The 21,462-nt window shown below is 53.4% G+C and overlaps 1 protein-coding gene across 2 annotated transcripts in view; it reads right to left on the bottom strand.

Moving 5' to 3' along the window:
- The window catches only part of KCNIP3 (potassium voltage-gated channel interacting protein 3), a 64,322-nt gene that overhangs the window by 20,247 nt on the left and 22,613 nt on the right, over positions 1-21,462 (bottom strand). Inside the window, exon 1 of one of the 2 annotated variants that reach the window (XM_090281779.1) lies at positions 29-149. The exons of the other annotated variant lie outside the window; for it this stretch is intronic. Within the exon in view, the coding sequence (XP_090137905.1) occupies positions 29-131 (103 nt within the window). The 5' untranslated portion in view covers positions 132-149. Of the gene's footprint in view, positions 1-28; positions 150-21,462 lie in introns of those variants that run through there. 2 annotated transcript variants of the gene reach the window in all.

Genomic DNA, 21,462 nt, shown 5'->3' with positions numbered 1-21,462 from the left:
GGCAGCAGGGGCGGGTACCACAAGTTACCTTCCATGGATATGGGCTCCAGGATGCCGAACTGCTTGAGCACGGCGATGAACAGCAGCACCACCACCGCCATGGCGCAGAGCTCCATGCCTTGGATGCCCATGGCGGCCCGCGCGCTGCCTCTGAGGCACCGGGCCGGTGCTGCCCACCCGCGGCTCACATGCCCCCGGCAGGCGGAGCTGCCGGTGTCTGCGGGGCCAGGGCCCGGCGCAGGGCGGCGGCGGCTAACTGGGCCCGGCCGGGAGATGGGACGCTGCGTGGCGGCCGACCCGGAGCGCAACTTTCCGAGTCAGTTGGCAAACTTCGAGGCACGGCGGCGGCGCGGGCCAGAGGCGCCTCCATGCCCCGCACGGGTGCCGCGCCTCTCGCGCCCTCTCCAGCCCCGTGGGCGAAGGTGCCCAGGGGTCCCGAGCAATCCTGGTCGCCCAGTCTCCATCGCGGCTCCCCGTGTGCTCATTGGCCTAGGCGTGGCGACCCCCCGGGAGGCGTCCCCTAAGACCCCCCCGTGGGCCAGGGAAAGGAGATGGGGGGGGGCGGCCCCGCCCCGCGCGGTTCTGCCGGAGACGGAACCTGGCGCATGGCCACCGCTTCCCTGCCAGCCTCAGGAAGCCGCGCGGTGGGTGATTTCACCGAATCCGTGCTGGGAAGAGAGACGGCATCGGCATCGCTCCCTGCGGAATCGGGGCTTCCCTCTCCTGGCTGACCGTGCGGAACCCGGGCGCCGCCGCTCCCACCCGGCCATCTGCGCAGAGTTAGTCTTTGAAGGATCCGGGAAGCCCTCTGTCCGCGGGTGTTTTCCATAATCTAGCCCTCGGCCGGGATTAAATTTGGCCCTTGTCTCCAAAGTTGTTCAGTTCTGGAAACCCGGGTGTGGACTTTGGCCCTAGAGTCCGCGAAGCTGAGTTCAAGTCCTGCGTGACCTTAGGGAGTCACGGACTTGCAGCGTCCTCCTCCAGGAGGGCCTGGTGCCTGCCTTTCCGGCTGTGGGAAAGAGCTAAGTGGATGCCAACCGTTCCGCGAGAGCAGGGCAGGGGAGTGCTTATTAGTTTGTGGATAGCCTTTTTCCTGCCCACGGCACTGAGTCGGGAAAAAGAAGCCGCAGGAAGGAAGGAGAAAAGAAGGGGAGTGGAGGAGGGGCATAGCAGGGCGGAGACCTGGATCCCCCAAACTCCGGGACTCGGGGACTCCGGGACTCCGGGACTCCCGGGTGCGGGTGTACGGGCCGGAGCCGCTACTCTCTGCTTCCTCCAGTGGCCGCTGCGCACCAGCTTGGATTTAGGGGGCGGGACGTGCGCGCCGCTGCGGACAAGTTCTATCCTCAGGGGCTTTAGTGGAGGGAAATCCAGCCCTGGTCTACGTCCTTGAGCGTGAGCCCTGTTTGCACCTGGAGCCTGAACAATAGCAACTCCCATTTATGGAACCTCTGCTACACATTCATTCATTCATTCATTCATTCATTCAACAAATCTACTTGTGTCCTAGCACAGAGTTCCGGTGCCTGGTGGGGTGGGAAACCACAGCTGGCACTGAGGACCTTCCTGGAGCTTGCAGACCGGAGTCAAATCTTTAGGGTTACTTGTCATCCTCCAGGCCTCCCTCGGCGGGCATTTCTCTTCCCCTATTGTACAGGTGAGGAAAGCGGGACCTAGAGGGCACAGGTGCAGCCAAGCCTGCTGGGGTCCAGAGCCAATGCTGTCCCCAGCGCGCCACACTGCTCCCATGGAAACTGAAGGGGAGGAAGCTACCTAAGGCCTTTCTTTGGGCCTGAGCAGTCCAACCTCACCATTTAACAATGGTTAAAAGTCTAAGTTGTTGGAGATACTTCAAACTAACAGCTTTTAATTCCATTTTAGTGGGATGCGATGAGTCTCCACTGATGAAAGGCGGAGTTCTAAGCAGAGAGGCTAAGATGGCAGAGATCATGGCTCTGCCGGACCAGGCAAGTCACTAAAGTGTGTGAAAGTATTTAGAAGTTAAAGAGCCTCCATCAGGTTGATCAGGGCCTCTATGGTCTTCTAGGGTGTGTTCTGGAGCTGGATGTGTCCAGCATCCAGATATGAGAGAGACGGGAGGACAGAGAACCAGGCAAATCTTGAGGCCTTCTCACCCCTGCTCTCCTGCCTTGGTTTCCCCTGATGCTCCTGCACATCTTCCCCATGAAAGCTTCAATGACTGCCCATAAACACTGCGCTATAAACAAGACATTGATCCCCTGGTTCTGCAGCGTAAAATATTAACGATGCCTAAGTAGATAGCAGGGCTTAGAGCAGAACGTTCAGCGTCAGCACCGGGCCACAGGCCTAATGGATGGAAAGCTGACTCCCTGCTCACTTATTAGCTTGGGGTCTGCCAGCTCTGGGGCCAGCCCAGGCCCACTGAGGCTGGATTGCCAGCCTCATCACACCTGCTTCTTCCCTGAACCTGGAGAGAGAAGTAGGAGGATGAGCCTCCAGGCCCCTTTAGTGCACCCTACACTCATGAAGTGCCTAGCCAGGGTTACCCCAACCACCTCAAGCTCCCCTGCTAGGGGCCATTTACCCTGACATGCATTCACCCCTCCCCAACATCCCCCAGGGCCTTCTGTGGCAGAGAGTTTGCTGGTGTTGACAGTGCTCCCTGCCAGTTCTCTGCCTTAGAGAGGCGGTGGGCTAAGGGGAGGCACACAGAGAAATCTCTGCAGGTCAGGGTGCTGAAGGCTGCCACAGATGTAAGGAAAGATGAGGGGCCCTGTGGAAGAATGTGGGGGACTGCCCTTACGCAGCTTCAGGAATTGTAGCCTGGTTGCAAGCTAGGCCCCCCTGGGAGGCCTATAAGTCTTGACCAGAAGACCGAGAAGGCTGGAGATGGACATGACCTGAAAGCCCATTCAGTGGGTCCCTGTGGGAATTGGATTTAAAGAATGAATATTCTGCTTTGAAGCTTGCTCTGTTTTTCTTATCTCTTAAGTTAGCTATAGACCCTGTGTAACATCAAGTACCCAGGCGGTGTATTCACTTGATGTCCACATAGTGCCAGGATGCCTAGTAGACTGTAACCCAGAATGCTCACTGTGTTCTTTAAATTGTGATTAGTAACCAGTGATTGTTAACAGTAATCCAAGCATTTCAAATTGATTGATCATTTGTGTATTCTGACTCTGTATCCCCGGATACCCTCCTCGATAAAAGGAGCTTGGAAGGCTTGATCGGGGCTTTTCTCCCCTAGAGAGATCAGCCACCTTTCCTCCTCCCAGACAGAATAGTGTTTGGGTTACTTATTGTCTCTCATCTGCGATCCTGAGACCTCTGCTGGACAGTGAGTTTCCACTGAGCCAAGGGCATTGGGGGCGACCTGCCTTAGAAGAACAGCTCGCTCTTTTGCAGCTAATCGGGAAGGCTGGGGGCAAGCTCTCACTTAAAGATCTCAGGTTGTCTGGGAGGCCCAAGGAGGCCCTGATGTTCTGACCTAATTTAGAAAGTTTTTAGGAACCCAGCTGCTTTGGGGCAGGGTGGGACACATTCCACACCTAGACTTGCACCCCACATCTGAGGTCATGGTCTTCCTTTTGTCTGGCACATTGATGATACCACTCTAGTTCTGTCTCCAGGAAGCAGCACCAGATTCTGCCAGCCCTGCATTAACCCCCTTCCCCTCTGAGCCCTCGGGCCTCTGCTGTCTGGCCACGCTGTGCGGCACTGAGTTTTGGCTGTCTGCCCAGACACCTTCTGTGTCACCCATGCTCCTCATGCCTAACCATGGCTGCACTGCCAGCTCCTGGAGGCTGGAACCCCATCAGTTTGACTAACACTCCTTGCATGCCCCCAGCCTCCTAGCTGCCCAAGGAGTTTTTGACTCTTAAGGAAGGGATGGGACCAGGCATATGTTGTTTCAGGGACAAATTCCCTACCAACAGCTCAGTAAGTTGTTCCTGGCGTGAAGGCCTCCCTTGGTTCTAGTGCATTCTACTGTGCAGAGAAGGCATTATTCAATGTATTTATCCTCATATTTCACGAGGACCAGACAAGAACACCCCAAAGACATGCCTCCTGAATCCCTACCAATGGACATCCCAAGGCTGCTCAAACGCATGGCATCTAGAGTTGAATTCCGACTCTTCCTCCCAAATCAAACCCCCCTCAATCTGCCCCTCCCTGAAGCTCCCTGTCTCAGATGCTTGGGCCAAATCCTAGCTCTTGGCCTAGAACTCGCCTGACCCCACTCCAGCCTTGTGTGTCACCAAGCCCTGGCTCTGGGCCTCTTTCTCATCTATCTTTGCTTCCCTGCCACCAGCCCAGCCATGCCATCCCCACTCTCCCCCAGACTGCTGACATTGAGCCCCAGTGCCTCTCCCACCACTGCTCCATCCTCCTCCCACCTTCTCTGTTTAGCATCCAGAGTGGTCATCTCAGGGGGAAAGTCAGACTCTGCTCTTCCCTGCATAAAACCTCCAGTGTCTCTCTGACTCAATGCTGCCTATGTCTGCCTGCTCAACATGCTTCTCCTCAATTTGGGAAAAGCACCTCAGTTTCCTTTTAGAACCCCTGCCAGCCTCAGGCCAGTGATCTTGAATGTTTGGGGCTATAACTGCCCACTTAGCATCAATTCCTCCTTTCCCACCCCACACCCCTTCTCCACTGCCATGGTGGCTGGCTCAGGGCTGGGCACTAGTTGGGAACTAGGACAATGAGAGCCTCCATGAGACTGGCCCTGGGACAAGCAGGAGAGAGGTGATCTCTTTCACTGTGATAGCTAAGTGTCCTCCCTGCCTCCTTGTGGGGACAGAGAGCCTGAGAATGTAGCCACCTCACTGGAAAACAAAGCAAACGGTGGAGAGAGAGTGCTATGTGCCTGGATCTAGCAGTGCCTGATGACACATCTAAACCTATATTTTTCAGTTTATAAGCCAATAAATCCCCCTTAATGTTGCTTAAGCCAGTGTGAGTTGAGTTGCTGTTCCTTGCATTCAAAGGGGTCCTGATTAATGCATTCTCCATTACTCATAGAACAAGGAGTTTGATCCTTACCAAGGCCCATGTGAACAGCTGACATCTACCAAGTACTTACTAAGCATGAGGCACTTCAACACAACTCATCTCCTTCGTTTCTTACAGCTCCAGATAAGGGGAAGACTTGATAAGAAGAAGAAATTGAAGCACAAAGTAGTTAATGGTTTGTTTAAGGCCACACAGCCATTAAACCACAGCATTAGGATTTGAATCCAAAAAGTCCAGCTCCAGAGCCTATGATTTTAATTCAACAACACCCTTCCCTTTTAGACCCATGCGGTTGGGCCCCATCCTACTCTCCCTTGTTCGTAAGAACCCAGCCACATTCACAGCTACCTGAGTGAGCCCAGGACTCTCGCTCCCAGATCTCTGTGCACTCTTCCCTGAGCCTGTGTGCTCTCCCTCCTCCTCTTCCTCTTCCTTCTCCTCCTCCACCTCTACCTCTTCACCCAGCTAATTAATGCCTGCTTGTCCTTTGGGTCTCAGCTAATGTTACTTCTACAGAGGTGTTGCTCCTGACCTCTTCCCTCTTGTTAGTCTACCATGGTCCCAACCCATTCTCTCTGGGCAGTTTTCACAATGTGAACTGAGATATTTGTGTGTTAATTTATTTGTTTCTGTTCTCCCACTAAATTATAAGCTTCTCAGAGGTACTGGAATTACCTGCCTTTTATAAATATTTACACAATTAATGGGGATGTCTGATGATTCCTTTTCCCCAATTATTCCAGCAGAGGTTGTCTTGTTGTCACCAGCAAGACCACCGGACTGCTGTCCAGGAGAACCAGGGCTCAGTCCCTAGTTCCAACCCTAACCTCTCCAAGCCTTCCTTTCCTTCTTGTAATATAGGGTCATTTGGTGACATTTGCCTGCTGGTGAGCTATGGGAATCTGAAAAGCTGATGAAAGAAAAAAGCACCCCAAGACATACATGAGGGACCTTTTTCTTTCCTAGGACATTGTCATGTGGGATGTTATATCTGGAACTAGGCATGTGCATGTATCTTGTGGTCATGAGGGGAGCAGGCTGTGAATGAGGTAGATGCTGACAGGTAGATACAAGAAACTAGGTCCTTAATGATACTGCTGGATCTGAGTTGACTGCCCCTGGAGCCACCCTCCTGCTGGACTTCCTGTGTGTGACATGATACATTTCCTTATGAACGAAGCTGAAGGAACGGAGCTTTCCTGTTACTTGTGCCATAAACCTCCCACACTTCATCCCAAGTTGGGCCAGAGCAGACGATGTGTGGATGGGTTCTGTGTGGCCCCCAGGAGTCTGTTGAACTGGAGGCCTTGGGCAATACCATGAGATAAAGAGAACTAGACTCTCTCAGTGTCACTTGCAGGTGGTCCTTGCTCTGCAAGGTAAATTAGGACATTCCAAGTTAAGCAAAAACCAAGAGTATATCTCACCAGTAAGCACGTTCCTCAGGAAATACTAAAGAGGTAAGTCTCCTGTGTCAGAGCCAGCTTCTGGAAATATCTTTCACCATCACAGAACTCATGAGCCAGAATCAAGGCCAGTGGTCTCTGGAAGATAAGCAACTTCATGCTCCTTAATTAAACAGTTCTGGTTCCCATGGTTCCCACGGTCGGGAAAGATTTGGAAGCCATGAAAGGACTGAGCTACTGGCCATGTAGACACATGTCCAAGTGTCACTGTGGTAGTGGACCCCTCACTGCCTACCTATGGGAACACTCTCTTTGATTTCCCAGCCACCTGTTCAATTCCCCCTAGGTCAGGAGGAAAGGATCCCTCTTTATGCCTCCATCCCCACACAGGGCATATCTAAATCCCCATCTACTGTTCCAGGGGTTTACAAGAGTCTAGGAATATTGAACAGGTGATGCAAGGAGAGACACTTAAGAACCCCTTATCCTCAGCGCCCCTCACTCTGCTCCCGGTTCTCCTGTGATGACATATTCCCAATCCCTCTCTCATGTAGAACACTCTTCATCTCTTCCTAGGCCTCTTCTATGTTCACTCAGCTCAGGGGAACCAACCAGCCCCAAAACAACAGGACCAGATAAGGCCAGCTATGGCTCTTCTCAGCAACTTTACTTCAGACCGTTAGAGTCTATACAATGTTCACCATGTTGGTTCATGAGGTCCTTTGAGTAAATTTATATTTCTTGGCAGAATATGGCTTTCCTACTTCTCTGTGTTTGCAAGAGCACTGGGTAAATGATGAGTCAGGAGGGCCAGGGCTGTGTGACCTAGGCTACATTGCTTCTCATCTCCTTCAGCTTCAGTTTCCTCATCTCAAAAGTGGGGGAAACATTCCTTCACCCCTGGCTTGCCTCCTCATGAGGGTGTTGTGTGGATCAGGGGCATTCATTCATGTGGGAGTCCTCTGTACCCTGGGGGCTCTGAGCACATGTTAACTGGTGTTGTGATATTTTAACGCCCAACTGAATCTAGGCTGGGGCCATGTGCACAGACACACAGGAAATATCACTGGCAGCTTAGAGTTCGCTGGCTCTCCTGGCAGTCGCCCCAATCACACAAGGCCATCAATCCTCACGGTTTATGACACTGATGCTAAGTGCTCTCAAGTCCCTTTTTTGCTGCTGAGCTGTGAAGTTGTCAGGACATAAACATTTCTTTGAACTCGAGCTGAGGGCCCCAGGGTATCTTGGGGAATTTCCATTCTGGATGGTTGATGCCAGTTTCTCAGTCTTTATGGTGGCCTTTGGCAGCTCATGAGGGTATGTTTATTAGACACTTGTGTCAGCTGGATGCAGATGAGTGACTTGGGAATCAAAGCCTTGGGATCTGAGATGAAAAACAGAGGGAGAGAAGCAGAGTCCTGGCTTCGGAGCTGGAAGTCCTGGATCTGAGCCCCGTCTTTGCTGCCCATAGGCTGGCGGCCTCAGCCAGTCCACACTTCTCCCTGAGCTCAGTGAAGCAGGGGAACTGGTTAATGATAGTAATAGTAGCAGCTTCATTTATTGAGTGTTTACTCCGTGCTGGCCACTCTCCTAGGCATTCACATGCATAATATTGTTTAATCCTCACAACACTCCTATTAACATTCCCATTCACAACTGCAAAGAACAGAGGCTACAGGATTTGCCCCACCTACTACTTTCCAGAAGTGCTGGGACTCTAATCTGCGCTGCTGAGAAGCACTCAGCACGCCCCTTCTCACTGGGCAAGATCTGCCTCAGGCTGGTACTTGTGAGGCCATCACAGAGGAGGGGTGAAGCCCAGAGGAGCCTGTCAGCTAAACGCAGAGGAGGAAACATGGTTTTTGCATCTTTCTTCAATCCAGAGAGATGTAAGATTCAGAGTTAGAAGATGCCAAAAGTCATTCATGCATTTACTCAGTTGACACGTATTGTACTGAGTGTCGCTCGGTGCCTGGCAGATATGGCACTCGTGTGGCAGACGTGCACTGGCCTCAAGGAGCTTGCCTTCTGGACAGGGAGGCAGACAGTGAAAGAGCTGTGGTGGGGCGCAGCAAGACTGTGACAGGAAGAACATGGCAGAGGGGCTCCCATTCCAGACTCAAGGCCCAGAGGGATCCTGGGCGTTCCAAGCCCTGTGAGAAGTAAGGAGGATTTGGTACAGAACGACCAGGCTATGCAGCTCCAGGACAGCAAAGAATGACATGGCATGAGCCGGGGGAGGGGGGAGCAAGGATGGAATGTGAGCCAGCAAAATGGACCACAGAAAACTGGGGGTTGGGGGTGGGGTGGGGAGAGCAGAGGGCCAAGCAGGACCAAGAGGTCGAGAATTTATTTGGAGGGCAGTGGAGCTTTTGTTTTGTTTTGTTTTGTTTTCCTTTCTTTTCTGGAGGAAAGGATTGCTCTAGCTGGGGTGGGAGAGGTGGCAGTGATATCCTGCCACCTGTCATTTCACCAATGACACAAGTGAGACCCAGCCAGGGGCTGTAAAGTCACACAGTGGCACAGTGGGGACAAGAGCCCAACCTCTCAATTCCTTGGCCAAGACATTCCTCAACCCATCCCTTACCTGATTTGAACATCTAAAGCCTGGCAAAGGCTTGAAGGGGCCAGGGTAGCACCTACAGCCCCACTGCCCAGCCCAGCAGCAGGACAGCTGCGCCTCTGGCTGCCCTGTGCTGTACCTAAGGGTCCAAGGGCACAAGGGCCAGAGGCAGATTTAATGGTGGGCGCACTGGGCGCGCGCCCTGGGCCCCGACTTCTGAAGGGCCCCACAAAACCCCAACTTTACACTTTTTTCTAATGACACCAAGTTTGGTTTCATTACTACGCTGCATAAAATATGGTTAACATGTATTTTTATTTTTCCTGTCTCTCTCTTTTTTTTTTAAGGGGCCCAATATTTTCTTCTGCACCTGGGGCTTCAACCGACCTTAATCCACCTCTGACAAGGGCAGGTACAAGGCACTGCCCAGGACTTCCCTGAAGTGAGCATTCTTGTCTCTTCTCATTACTTGCATATTTGCCAAAAGAACAGAGTCTGCAGTTCCCATTTCTAAGTCACGTGTGAAAAGTCGAGTCTGTATAGCTTCCCATCAGAACCTGAAGCAGCAGATACACAGGGACCTAGTGACAGAGCCCACACAAAAAGGATGTTCATGTTTGTACATTCTTACACGCTATGGAGCAGTCTCATGCTTGTCATTTCCTTGAGTCCTTGAAACCAGGAAGACAGCCAAGGATGCAATTATGATTCCCTTTGAACGGATGAGAACATCAAGACCCAGAGGGGCAAAAAGTCTTCCCAAACATCGCAAGAAGCAAAAAAGGCAGGGAGGGTTTGAGGACCCAGGTCTGACCAATTCCAAAGCCAGCAGGCTCTTATCCACCACCTTGTCTTCAAAATGTGCAGAGTGCGCGAATTCACTGCATCTCATCTGATCAGCACTTCCCATAGGTATTTGACCACAGAATCCCTTTTCACATAAGACATTAACGTCCTGTGGGTCATGCTTGGTGAAACATTGTTCTGCCATGTGAGCTTTTAGGGACTACCCAGTTGTCTTAGTTACTGTGAAGCAGACCTGGGAGCAGATCTTCCTTCTGGCCATGGGGCCCTGGAAATGTCCCACTCACTTCTTCTTGGGTTTCCCATGTATCAAGTGTGGCTTCCTTACTGCACTTCTGGAAGGTTAAATGAAGTGACACAATTTTCCTATTAATGAGTCTTTCCTATGCTCTGTTCTCTCAATACCTGCTTTCTGGAACTGCTGTTAGATCAAAGTTGAAACTTTCCTCCATTTTTATATTTTCATCTCTTTATCTTTTTGTTTATGTAACTTGATGGAAAGTCTAGGTAGAGTCAAATTCATTAATTTGCCTTTTAGGGTGATTGGTTCTGCTATTCAAACCATCAATGAAATTTTCTACATTTCAGCAATTATGCCTTCACTTCCAAAGCTGTTGATTCTTTGTATGCACATAACGTCCTCTTGGACCTCTGAGAATATTAGTTATATGTTTTCTAGTCTATGCTTTATCTTTTGTTTATCTTACTAACTCTGTCCATTTGCTGTTACTCCTTCATTTAATTGAGCTTAATGTCTCTCTGTGGTGTTGCTTCCTCAAATGTCGAGTGGTAGACGTAGTTCATGTCTACATGTGAAGTGCATGGGGATCTGTCCTCCTGGAGAGGGTGAGGCGGGAGCAATGGGCAGTGCGTGGGGTGTGCCCATGGCTCTCCTTCTGAGAGGAAAAGGTGCCCTGTGCTTCTTGGGCATGGCCAGTCACCTGGGGCACTGCTGTGCCGCTCAGCTCCACATGCCCACATGAGCTCTGGTGTGCAGTGAGCACCTTCATGCGCAGACGGGCAGTGGGCAGCCTCTCACCCGGGGCTCCTGCTTGTGCATTCCTTCTGCTCTCTGTTCCACTCACTCCTGAGTCTAAAGGCTTTGGACTCATGCACCTCTGCCCCGCAGCTTCCTCCTTCCTGTGAGACCTTGCCTGCTGTCTTTTGGGGGTTCTTCATGATTTCTGGCCTGCTCAGGGCACCGCTTCTTCATTCTTTTCTGGTTGTTTCTTCTGTCCTTCATAGAAGAACTAGAAGCAAATGTGCATGGTGTAGCCTTGGCCCAGTTTCCTACCACATCCAGTCTCCTCACACATGTGGTCTCCTCACACATGCAATCTCCTCACACATGCAGTCTCCACACACATGTAACCTTCTCACACATGTAATCTTCTCACATATATAATTTTCTCACACATGCAATGTCTTAACACATGTAGTCTCCTCACAATGCAATCTCCTCACACATGTAATATGCTCACACATGTAATATGCTCACACATAACCTTCTCATACATGCAGTCTCCCAACACATGCAATCTCCCCACACAAGCCGAGTACCAGCCAGAGTTCAATGTTGCTAACCCCCTCTTCTCTCAGAGGGTGTGCAGTAACTACTTGTGAAGGTGACGCCTGCCAAGCCTGGGTGCATGCTGGGCCTCCCTGGTGTCCTGTCCACACTCTGCCTTTCTCCATCTGACTGCTGAGGTGTTGTATTAGGGCCCCTGGATTGAACTTGCTTGGGCAGAGAGATTTATCGTCCCTTAAACCAAACCACAGGAAGAGAAGGGGACAGAAATGACAAGAAACATGAGCTCAGACCATGTCTCTCTTCTCACACTGCCACCTGCATGTCAGCCTTACTCTCCTCAAATGGCTTCTTTCATGTGGCTTGACATTTGGCTACTAGAAGCCACCAACCAGGCCTGTGTGTCACAGCCTCTCTACTCCAGAACTGTAGCTGCTTGCTGTCAAAAGACCTGGGAAGGGTCTCCCTGGCCGGGCTGAGCCAGGGGCCCACCTCTAGATCAACACAAATACGAAATCCTGGGAGCCCTCATCCAACCAATGGTTAGAAATAGGATGAAGGTCTCTTTCTGGAACATGGATAAGTGCCTTTCCGAATAGAATAAACCATGGAAACCTTCTGCAGACATCAGGGGCCAGCTCAATGCATGGGTACAAGAGCCAGAGACCTTTAAACATGTGCATGCTTGGCTCAGCCCCGGGCCACTTCTGCCCAGTCTTTTGGCTGTAAGTCCTGTCTACGTGCTCCCAATGTTCTCTCTCTAGTCCAGCCTCTCTCATGTCCCTGCTTAATACTGTACTAGGTTGTCAGCAGGTGGCTCAGACCTAACCTGCCACAGCTGAGCTCCCCTCCTCCCTCGCCAGGGCTGCTCCTCTGTGTTCCGCACCCCAGTAAAGAACCGCTCAGATCCCTAGGTCCTCAGAACAAAACCCTGACCTGTCATTAACCTCAACTGTTCCCTTTCTCTACACGCTATGTTTCGTCCACTGGCAAACGTTTTCAGCTCCACTTTCAAAATGTCCCCACAACCCTACTGCTTCTTACCCCCTGGCAATGCCTGTGGCGACCTCAAAGCCACCACCTTCTTGGCCCCGAGGCTTGCTCTCCACCAGCAGCCACAGGAGGGTCAGCTCAGGCAGCAGGCAGCCCCCTGTCCTGCTGCGTTCCAACCCCTGGGTTCTTCCCTCACTGCCCCGAGCTGCTGACGCCCCCATAGTGGCCCCAGCCCCTTCTCCATCTGTCTACATGCCTTGACCTCTCCATACAGGTCACCTTCCTGTCTCCTAGACAGGCCTGTTCACCAACCTCTGCCTGGAAACCTTTCCCTTTGGCTCTACCCTACCCCGTTAAGGTCTTTATTCAAATGTCACATTCCCTCCAAACCTTTCCCTGAGTGTCCTCCCTTTTCCATCCCTATGTAACTTCTGCAGCCCTTTCTGATATCCTTTCTAATACACAATTTATTTACACATCTTGTTTTATAGCTGGTATACTCAAGAGGGGTTTTCATTTGTCCAGGGCCCAGGGCAGCACCTGGCAGTCAAACTCCACTACTTGTTGAGTAAATGTACCACTGGATGCTCTCGGCCTGGCCTGGGCCTGGAGGGCAGAGGGGTTCCAGAAATTTCCATGGGATCCACAACAGCCAGGTAATCTCACAAAGATTGGGGGCTACAGCCCCAGTGCCCTGACCCAGAGATGGGCCACCACGCACTGACTCCCTCCTTGCTGCCTTGGTGTCTGCCTCTGTCAGCTGGCCTGCATGGCCATGAGGATTTCACTGGGCATGCTCCACCTTGGGCTCAGATGACTCTTTCCTACATCCCTGGTCACCCTGGGTGGGTCTTGAGGAAGAAGGGAAGTGGGGCTCAGAGTAGCACTATTAGTAGCCTCTGTCTTAGCAGCCCCCCACACCACCCCTACATGAAATGTTCCCCAGAGGGTGCCAGGGAGCACTAACAGCCAAGAGGCCCAGGACAGAAGACCTCAAGACTCCCCCATGTCCTCACCTTTCCCTCCCCATTCTCCAGCACTGCAGGGCTCACGGGGGAGCAGCAGCCAGACCTCCCTGCCTCTGCCTTCTCTCTTCTGCCCTCAGCCCTGCAGCTCCATCACTCCAGGCCCTGCTCCTTCTTCTCCTTCTTCTGCTGCTGCTATGGGAAACACCAGAGCCTCCCAGGCTGAGCCCCTCCCAGAAGCGGTCGCAGGTGGTCAGCGAGGCCTGCGTCTGAAGCAGAAAGGGGTGAGGGCTCCTAGCAGGGAGGACAAGAGGAGGAGCAGAGAGGGATGAAGGCCCTGAGCTGGCAGTTTCAGGTTGGCTTTGGAGACAATTAGGAGCTGAATTATTAAAGCTGTGTGAGAGCAGAGGCTGTTTTTAAGAAAGCATGAGTAAGCAGGGCTTGCCCAGCAGCGCCTAGGACCAAACCGATCAATCGCCATAATAGCTACAAATATTTACTCGGCTTGTGTGAATGTGTACACCAACGGGTCCTTACCAGGGGTCCATGCACAACAGACCCCCATCAGGCTGCCCAGAAGGGTGCAGCTCAGCCTCCTGCATGTTCCCCACTAACAGCAGCCAGGCTGCACTGTGCACAACCAGAGGTGAGGGCCCCTGTGACATGGGCTCTTTGAGGGAACAGGCTTCCGTGGTCAGACACCTCAGGGCCCTCCTAGCTTGGTCACCTGGGGTCGCTGCTCAGCCTCTCTGGACCTTAGGACTCATCGATGAAATGGGCTGGTAACACCCACCTCAGTGCACATAGCACTCCCAGGTGGCAATCAGCAAATTTGGTTCCTGTTGGCCAGGGCCCAGGGGGCGGGAGGTGAGACCCACCTGGGGCAGGTGCCTGGGGCTCTGGTCTTAACCTGGCTTTCTTAGGTAGAATACAGAGCCAGTTTAAGCCTCAGATATGGGTGCTCTCAATAGTAGCCCCGTCAGTGTGAGATGGCCAGTGTGAAGCTCAGCCTTGAGCCAGGACCCAAAGCATTTACTGTGCTTGCTGGGTGCTGGGCGCTGCTGGGCTAAATGCTGCATCTTATTTCATCCTCACCGCAGCCCAGAGAGGAGAGTACTTCTATCATCACTTGCCATTTCATAGACAAGGAAACAGCTCAGAGAGGTGAAGTGACTTGCCCAGGGTCACATAGCTGTTAAGTGGCAGAGTCAGGACTATAGTCCAGGCCCCTCCCACCATTTCTGGGAACCCCTGAGTTACATTTTGAACCCATCACCCAATCTCTGCCTTCTCCTCCTCCTCCATGGCACCCCCTCTTCTACTGCGAGGTGCTGAGTGCCCTTCCCTGCCAGCAGCTGACATGCCCAAGGACATGTCTTAGAGTTGACAAAGGCCACAGCCAAAAGGGTGCCCAGCCCCTTCACTCATCTGCCAGGGCATGCTCTGCACAGCAACCCCTCCACCCCGCTATCCTGGCTCTCAGGGGTCTGCCTGCACAGGTCAGGCTGTCCCAGGGGTCAGCTGGCCAATCTCTAAGGACCCTCTGATTGTGGATGAGGCTGCTGCTGCAAGATCAGTTCCTGGTTTTGCCCCCACCCCCACCCAACGGGCAGTCTCAAAGGCCACAGCCCTCTCAGAGGACGCATAGATGGTAGGCATGTGCACACACACACACACATGCGTGCACATACAGGGGCACCCAGATAGCCAAGCCAGCACATGGTGGCTTCTGGCCTCCCTACAAACTCCCCTTAACCATATTTTTCATGAGATCCAGGCTTGGAAATAGCTCAGCTGCCCACCACCCTTCTTGAAGTGTGGGGACAAAGGCCTCAGCCTCTCGGTCAGGGACACTGAGGCTGAGACAGCTGCGGGGAGCTAAGGAAAGAGCACTGTCCTGGGAGTCCCCAGACCTGTGCCTTGTGCAGTTCCCATTCTCGTTCCAGGACTCAGTTTCCCAATTTGTGCCATGAGAATTGAGCAGGTCCAAGAGGAATGTCACAGGGTTGGGGAAGATGTAGTCTACCATTGTATTTGATCCCAGGCTTGGAGAAGATGAGGGGGTGGAGGGGTGGGCGACGATAAACTGAACTCAGACCTGTGCCTCTGAACCTTTACCCCCCAGAGGGTGCAGAGCAAGGGGAGCCTCAGATTTATCCAGCACAAACTGGCAGCAGATCCCAAATACCCCCAGCTCAGGCCTGGCCCCGGGGCCCCAACCATAGCAGGTTCCCAGCTGTGTTGGGAGAAGGGGTCAACAAGAGCCCAGAAAGGTGGGGAGGGTGGAGGGGAAGACCCTCCGGCTCCTCTTCCCTTCCAGCTGGGTTCATGCCCTGGTCTGTGCCAGGCTCAAGAGGTGCTTCATAGATGTGTGTTGGGTGGATGGATGGACGAACTATTTGCTCCTTAAGTCTCAGGTGCTCCTAGAACTGCCCACCATGCAGGATCTGTGTAAGAGCTGGCTGAGGGCAGAGTTGTGGTCCCAGCACTGCTGGACACACAGAACTCACTCTACCCACTCAGGTCTTTCTCCTGGGACGGCTCTTCACTATGGCCCAGCAGGTGCTCAGAAGAAACTGGCCGTAAGTGAAATAATGACCCTGCTTCCAGGCGAACCTGGGTGTGTGTGAGCACATGCACACATTTCCATGAGGAGCAGACAGGAGGTCTGCCTGTCACCTCAGAGCCATTTAACTGGGATCGCTAAATGCAGTGGGGATGATGAGACCCTGGGTGCAGGGCTGAGTGCTGGCACTTAATGGCCAAAGCCGAGGTCGGCACGGTCAGTGTGAGGTGCAGGCAGCAGAGGGTCTGACTCTTAGAGTCCCTTGAACTGGACCAGCTGGGCAGCCTCCTGAAATGCTCCTTGTTCTACACGTGAAAAAGCTCCGGGGCTAGGAGAAGAGTTGGCTTGGATCCCCAGGAGAGAGAGCCGTCTTTGTTAGATGCCATTTGATTGGGCACCTGTACACGTGGGGCTTGTGGTGATAGCACAGGGCTAGTGCTCTGAGGAGGTGATATTTGAACTTGGCCTGAAGGGGGGAAAAGAGCAGCCCAAAGAGGCTCTGAGCAGAGGGGAACTTGTACTAACCTTCTACTGAGCAAGGGCAGGCAGGGACACCTCCCAGGGGGTTTTGGATTTATTCCAAGTTCCAGGGACAGCACCCATGAGTTTTGGCAGGTGAGTGACATGTTTGTGAAGCTCCTCTGGCTGCTGGCTGGGAGGAGTATGTGCCTGCAGGGAGAGACCTGGGTAGGACAGATGGGAACGAGGAAAGGAACAAGGAACCATGAATAAAGAGCAGCTCCCCTCTGGTGCTTTCCTGATATGTGCTTCCAAGGCTCACAGAGGGGGGGTCACCTGCAGAGTCACAGTCGACAGGGCAGAGCTGGCGGTAGGGGGACACCCTTACCCTCCACCCCAAGGCTCCTGGCTCTCTCCATCAGCCCCACTGGCCTGCCCCCCCCCCCCAGGCTCTTCATACTCCTTTTGGGGAAGCACCTCTCTTTTGGGTGAAGCAGCTTCCCGCCTGGCTGGGGGACACCCTCAGCGAGCCTTCTTCTGCTTGCTCTCATTCTCTTCCCTTGCTGAAACCTTTGGCGGTGAGGAGACTGCCAGTGGCTTCTCCTCCTGCAGGACTGAGCGACTGCTTCTTTGGTTACTCCCCTCTGTCTTCCACTCCATTCTCTCCCCTCTTTTATTCATTCACCTGCTCTTGGTTGCACTCTGTTCTGAGGTCTGTGCAGTCTCAGAAAGTCCCCCACCCCAATCCCCAGATTCTGGTCACTGCTCAGGCCCAGTCCTCAGCTTGTCCTTCTCTGATCACCAGAGTCGGGGGACCAGGTCGGCAGACACCACCCCCCCAAGAGCATGGCCAGATGTAGCTCTGAAGGGAGGTGGGGTAGCATGTTGTCCCTGGGGCCTAGTCAGGACACCTGCCCTCCCCATCTGTCCCTGGCCTCTGCCTCTCACTCCTATCACTGCCCCTTTCTAACCTCCCAGCCCAGCCTCAGCTGGGTTCCCAGGCTTCTATACACCCCTCTTATTTCCCCCAAATTTGGAAGAGGCCAAAAAAGTGTCATTTTATTTTGCAATGCAAGGGCTCTAAAAAGCAACCAACCATCCAACCAAACAAACAAAAAACCTGAACTACTCTCTATCTATAGGATCATTTCAAAGAGAAGGAAGACATGAATTACTGAAGGGAATTTACTGACAGTCCACTGCCGTCCTTCCCATTTTACCTCAGAGACTCTGCCAGCCCATGAACTGGTGGTCAGAAGCCTGGTCTCTCTATCTTGGGGAGCATTTGTTTCAGATCATTGTAACCCTTCCCCAGGCCAGGCACAAGCCAGGGTGTGGACATGGCCCTGGTCGGAGCCTATTCCCTTACTCACCCCTGAGGAAGACGAAGACGGCTAAGGAAAGCTTTCCTGTGTAATACATTAGGATTCACTCCACCCTCTTGAGGCCTCTGGGGGGTGACCTGTGAAGGAACCACTGCCACCCTAGAGCACACAGAGCCTGTAACTGGGCAGACACTTCAGGGGCAGCAGAGGGGAGGGGATGCCTGCTGGGGAGAGGGTCCCAGACTGTTCCGGGCTTAGCTCAGGGCATCAGGAGCCAGGATAAAAGGATGAACCCGGACAAGAGATGGCAGCCAGAAACACCAGATGCCTGTGTTCCTAAGCCCCAAATGTGTAAAGAGGCAGGGAGAGGAGAGAGAGTTGTTATCAGAAAATGCAGAGTTTGCGACCTAAGATGAAAATGTTCCAGGGTGGCAGACATGCAGGTTCCCTGCTGCCCTCTGGTGGGAAGAGAGGGGAATGCCTGTCAGGAGAGACCCTGTGGCAGACAGGTGAGGCAGGAGGGAGGCCACAGGACAGGGGCGGCCAGGCCAATGGACAGCAGGCTCGCCAGCCTGTGAGTATATGCCCAGAGCCCCAGTCACTCAGTCACCAAGGTTCTTTCTCTTCCCTGAACAGCCCCAAGCATGGCAAAAATACATTTCTACCTGGAGTATATGGGAACTATTTGCTCCCCTCCACACACGCATCAAAAAAGCCCCAATCCCCTGCCATCCCAGGGATGAGGAACTGAGCCTCACAGCAGCAGGAATACCACACACACACCCCCACACAGGGAAGGAGGTCCCACACAGGAAGGTGGCAATGGGGCCCAAGGGGCTCCTGTGTCAGGGCAGCTGACTCTCAGACACCTTTCTGTGGGCTCCCCCTGCCACCTTTCTAGCCAAGTGCCCAGCGAGCCTTCCCGCTGACCCTCCCTCTGCATCCTCATCCACATTTCTCACACCCAGCCTGTTCCTGCCCCTCTGGCTGCCCACTCCCAGGTGGTTCCTCCCCACCCCACCACACTTCGACTCCAGGGTCTGCATCCCACAGAGCTGGAAGGAGCTCAGAGTTGGGTTGGGGACCCTAGGCCTGTGTGTTTTTGTTGGGTGAGGGACCTGCAGTATCACCCATCCCTTTTGAGGCAGACTGAGCGACACCCACAGGGTGCGAGAGAAAGCACCCCAAGCCTACAGGATATCAGGCAGGAAACACTGTTCAAGGACTCAGTAAGAAGCACCGGAAGGAAAGACTCCCAGTTACTGAGACTGCAATAAGCATGCTGTCGTCAGCCCCTCCCAGGCGACCCGGGCTCCTGTGCCCCTTCGCTTGCACCTCTGCCTCAGACTCACACCTCCGTCCGATTCCACCTCAGCCAGCCTTCATTCTGTCAGAACTCTGTCTTCTTACTCCTAGAGATGTTATTGCTTTTGAGTATTTTAAAGCATTATTATTGCACAGATTTTGAGATGATTGATTATATGCTCAATTTTATGCTTTTTTTCTTAAAATGTTATTCATTAGTATTGAATGACTGACAAGGATTCAGTGCACAAGGCTTTGGGCTAGGCTCTCAGGGCAGGGCAGAGAACAGGGTGGGGGATGAGCTCCCTCCACTGGCGAGGGGACAAAGCCAGGCCTTTCTGGCCTGGCCCAGCCATGCTTGGTGTTGGTCCCTCCACAGCTACTAACATCTTGGGGATGCATAAGCGGCTTTTAGCTTTGATTTAAAAGCCAACAGTCACATGTCTGTACTGACTCATCTTTCTGTGTTAGGGGTTTATTATGATACCTCTTTAGGGAATCATGTGATTTGTTTAGCCTCCTTCCCTTTGAATCCCTACAGGAGAACAAAAGGTCTCGGAAGTTGCTGGGGTCTCTGCTTGCAGAGTACAAATCTCCTGCCAAGGAAACAAGGGATCCCCACATGAAGGGGTCCCTGTCCCTGTGCCTGCCTCCTGGGCCCCCTGGCCTCACCTGGTCTAGTCCTGCTCAGCCCTTGGGCACCTACAAGGTGAGGGACAGAGGAGGCCTAGTAGAATAGGGTCTGGTCTGCCATAGAGTCGCTCCCACACTGGGCTTCTCCCAGCCCCAGCCTGAGAACACAGAGTCCAGGGGAGACCCAGGGAGCCCTGCCAGCAGCCCCAGGATGGCTGGTTTTTATAGATTTTGGAAGATGGCTATCACCGACTGAGCACTGTCTACCAGATCTTTCAACATTCTTGCTCATTTGTCACATCTGTCTTTGATGGACTCGGGAGAGGGGTTCCCAGGGAGGGAGGGAGGACAGTAGAGGAGCGGGCAATGGGTCTACATCGCATCGCAAGTTGCCACTAGCTCCCTGACCACCTGGACTGGGCCTGAGTGTGGGGAGAAGGAACACCCCCCTCCCTATGTCCTTTCCCTCCCCCAGGGCCCGAGCTGGACTCCAAGGCTGCAGTCAGGGCCCCTGCCCCCCAGTTATTCTGCCCTGTTCAAGGGAGGTGCTGGTAGTGAGTCCACACATGCCCCTTCCTGCCCCCTCATCCCTACCCCTGCTGAGCAGTCCTCACCTCCAGCCAGGTTTCCTGAGTTGAAGTGGAAGAAGCCGCTGAGGACATCACCCAGGAGTTTCCTGCAGCCCCGCTGGCACACCCGCAGCCATGGTGACGCCCCCAAGGCTGGGCCAGGGGCCTCTCCGCACCCCACCATCCATGGGTCCCTATCCTGCCCTCGCTCTCGCTCTGCCCCCTCCCCCACCTTTTCTGACCCTCCTCTACCTGCCTTTCCCCAACTGGACCCCGAGAGCCTTTTTTCTAGAACTCTCTCCCTCTCCCTCTCCCTCTTCTGGTCTGCCTCTCTGTCCCTCAGTCTCAGCACCTCTCCTGTGGGTCACAGCCTGTCCCTCGGCAGCTCTGGCCTGTCCACCCTCCTGCTCTCCTGGCCTTTCTCAGACCCTCTTCCAGGGGTCAGCTTCCTCCAGCAGCCCCTGCTCCCACCCAGGGCCAGCCAGGCCCCTTTACCTTGCGCCTGGCCTGGCTCCTCAGGACCCCAAGCTCACTCTCCCTGGAGGTGGAAGGGCTCCTGCAGCTTCCTGGACTGGGAGCAGGGTCGGCCTTGCTCCTGAGCTCCCAGTACCAATGGGGAGGTACCACTGGTGTGATTTTTGGCTGAGGGTATGATCTCACTGCAGAGGGGCCTCATCCAGATCCCAGGACTTCTCTGTAGCCAGAAAGGGAATAGCCTGGCTCCAGCCCAGTCCCTGCTCAGGAGGCTCAGGGGCCAGGGACATTGGGCAGGACTGGGGGATAGGTGGGATTCTTTGCTCACTGACTCCATCCCTGCTGGTGCCTCTACAGAATGGAAAATGGGGAGACACACAGGGGTCCCTCTGATGAGGAGAGTGAGGGAAAATCAAGTGCGTGACTGGAGCAGGAACTGCTAACCACCTGCTTGGCCCCACATTTATTGAGCACCTGGTGTGTGCAGGCAGCTTGCTAAGGTCCTCTGGGCACCAGTGCTTTCAGTCATCATAACCCTACGAGGCATGTCTGGCAGAGAATGTCACATCGGTATTCAATCTCCTCTGCTTTTTCAACTACATGACTCTGATTTTGTTGGAGGTAAAAATGTGCCCAGCTTAAAAAACTGCCATTTCCACTCCTTCCTTGCAGGCAGTGTGGCCCAGTTTTGGCCAGTGAAATACATAATGAACTCTCCAGAGATGTCTCTAGTGTTGCTTTCCTGCTGAAGGCACCACCACTTCCTCCTTCCACCAGATTTCTCCTTCCTTTTGTCTGGAACAAAGCCATGTAGCTGGAGCCAGAGCAACAACCTTGCAGCTAGGAGGAAAGGGCAAGAAGCCCAAAGACC

This window comes from Furipterus horrens, unplaced genomic scaffold, assembly GCF_987537825.1.
Source record: "Furipterus horrens unplaced genomic scaffold, mFurHor1.1.pri manual_scaffold_6, whole genome shotgun sequence".
In the NCBI taxonomy this organism is placed as follows: domain Eukaryota; kingdom Metazoa; phylum Chordata; class Mammalia; order Chiroptera; family Furipteridae; genus Furipterus; species Furipterus horrens.
This window is presented reverse-complemented; position numbering and strand designations above follow the sequence as displayed.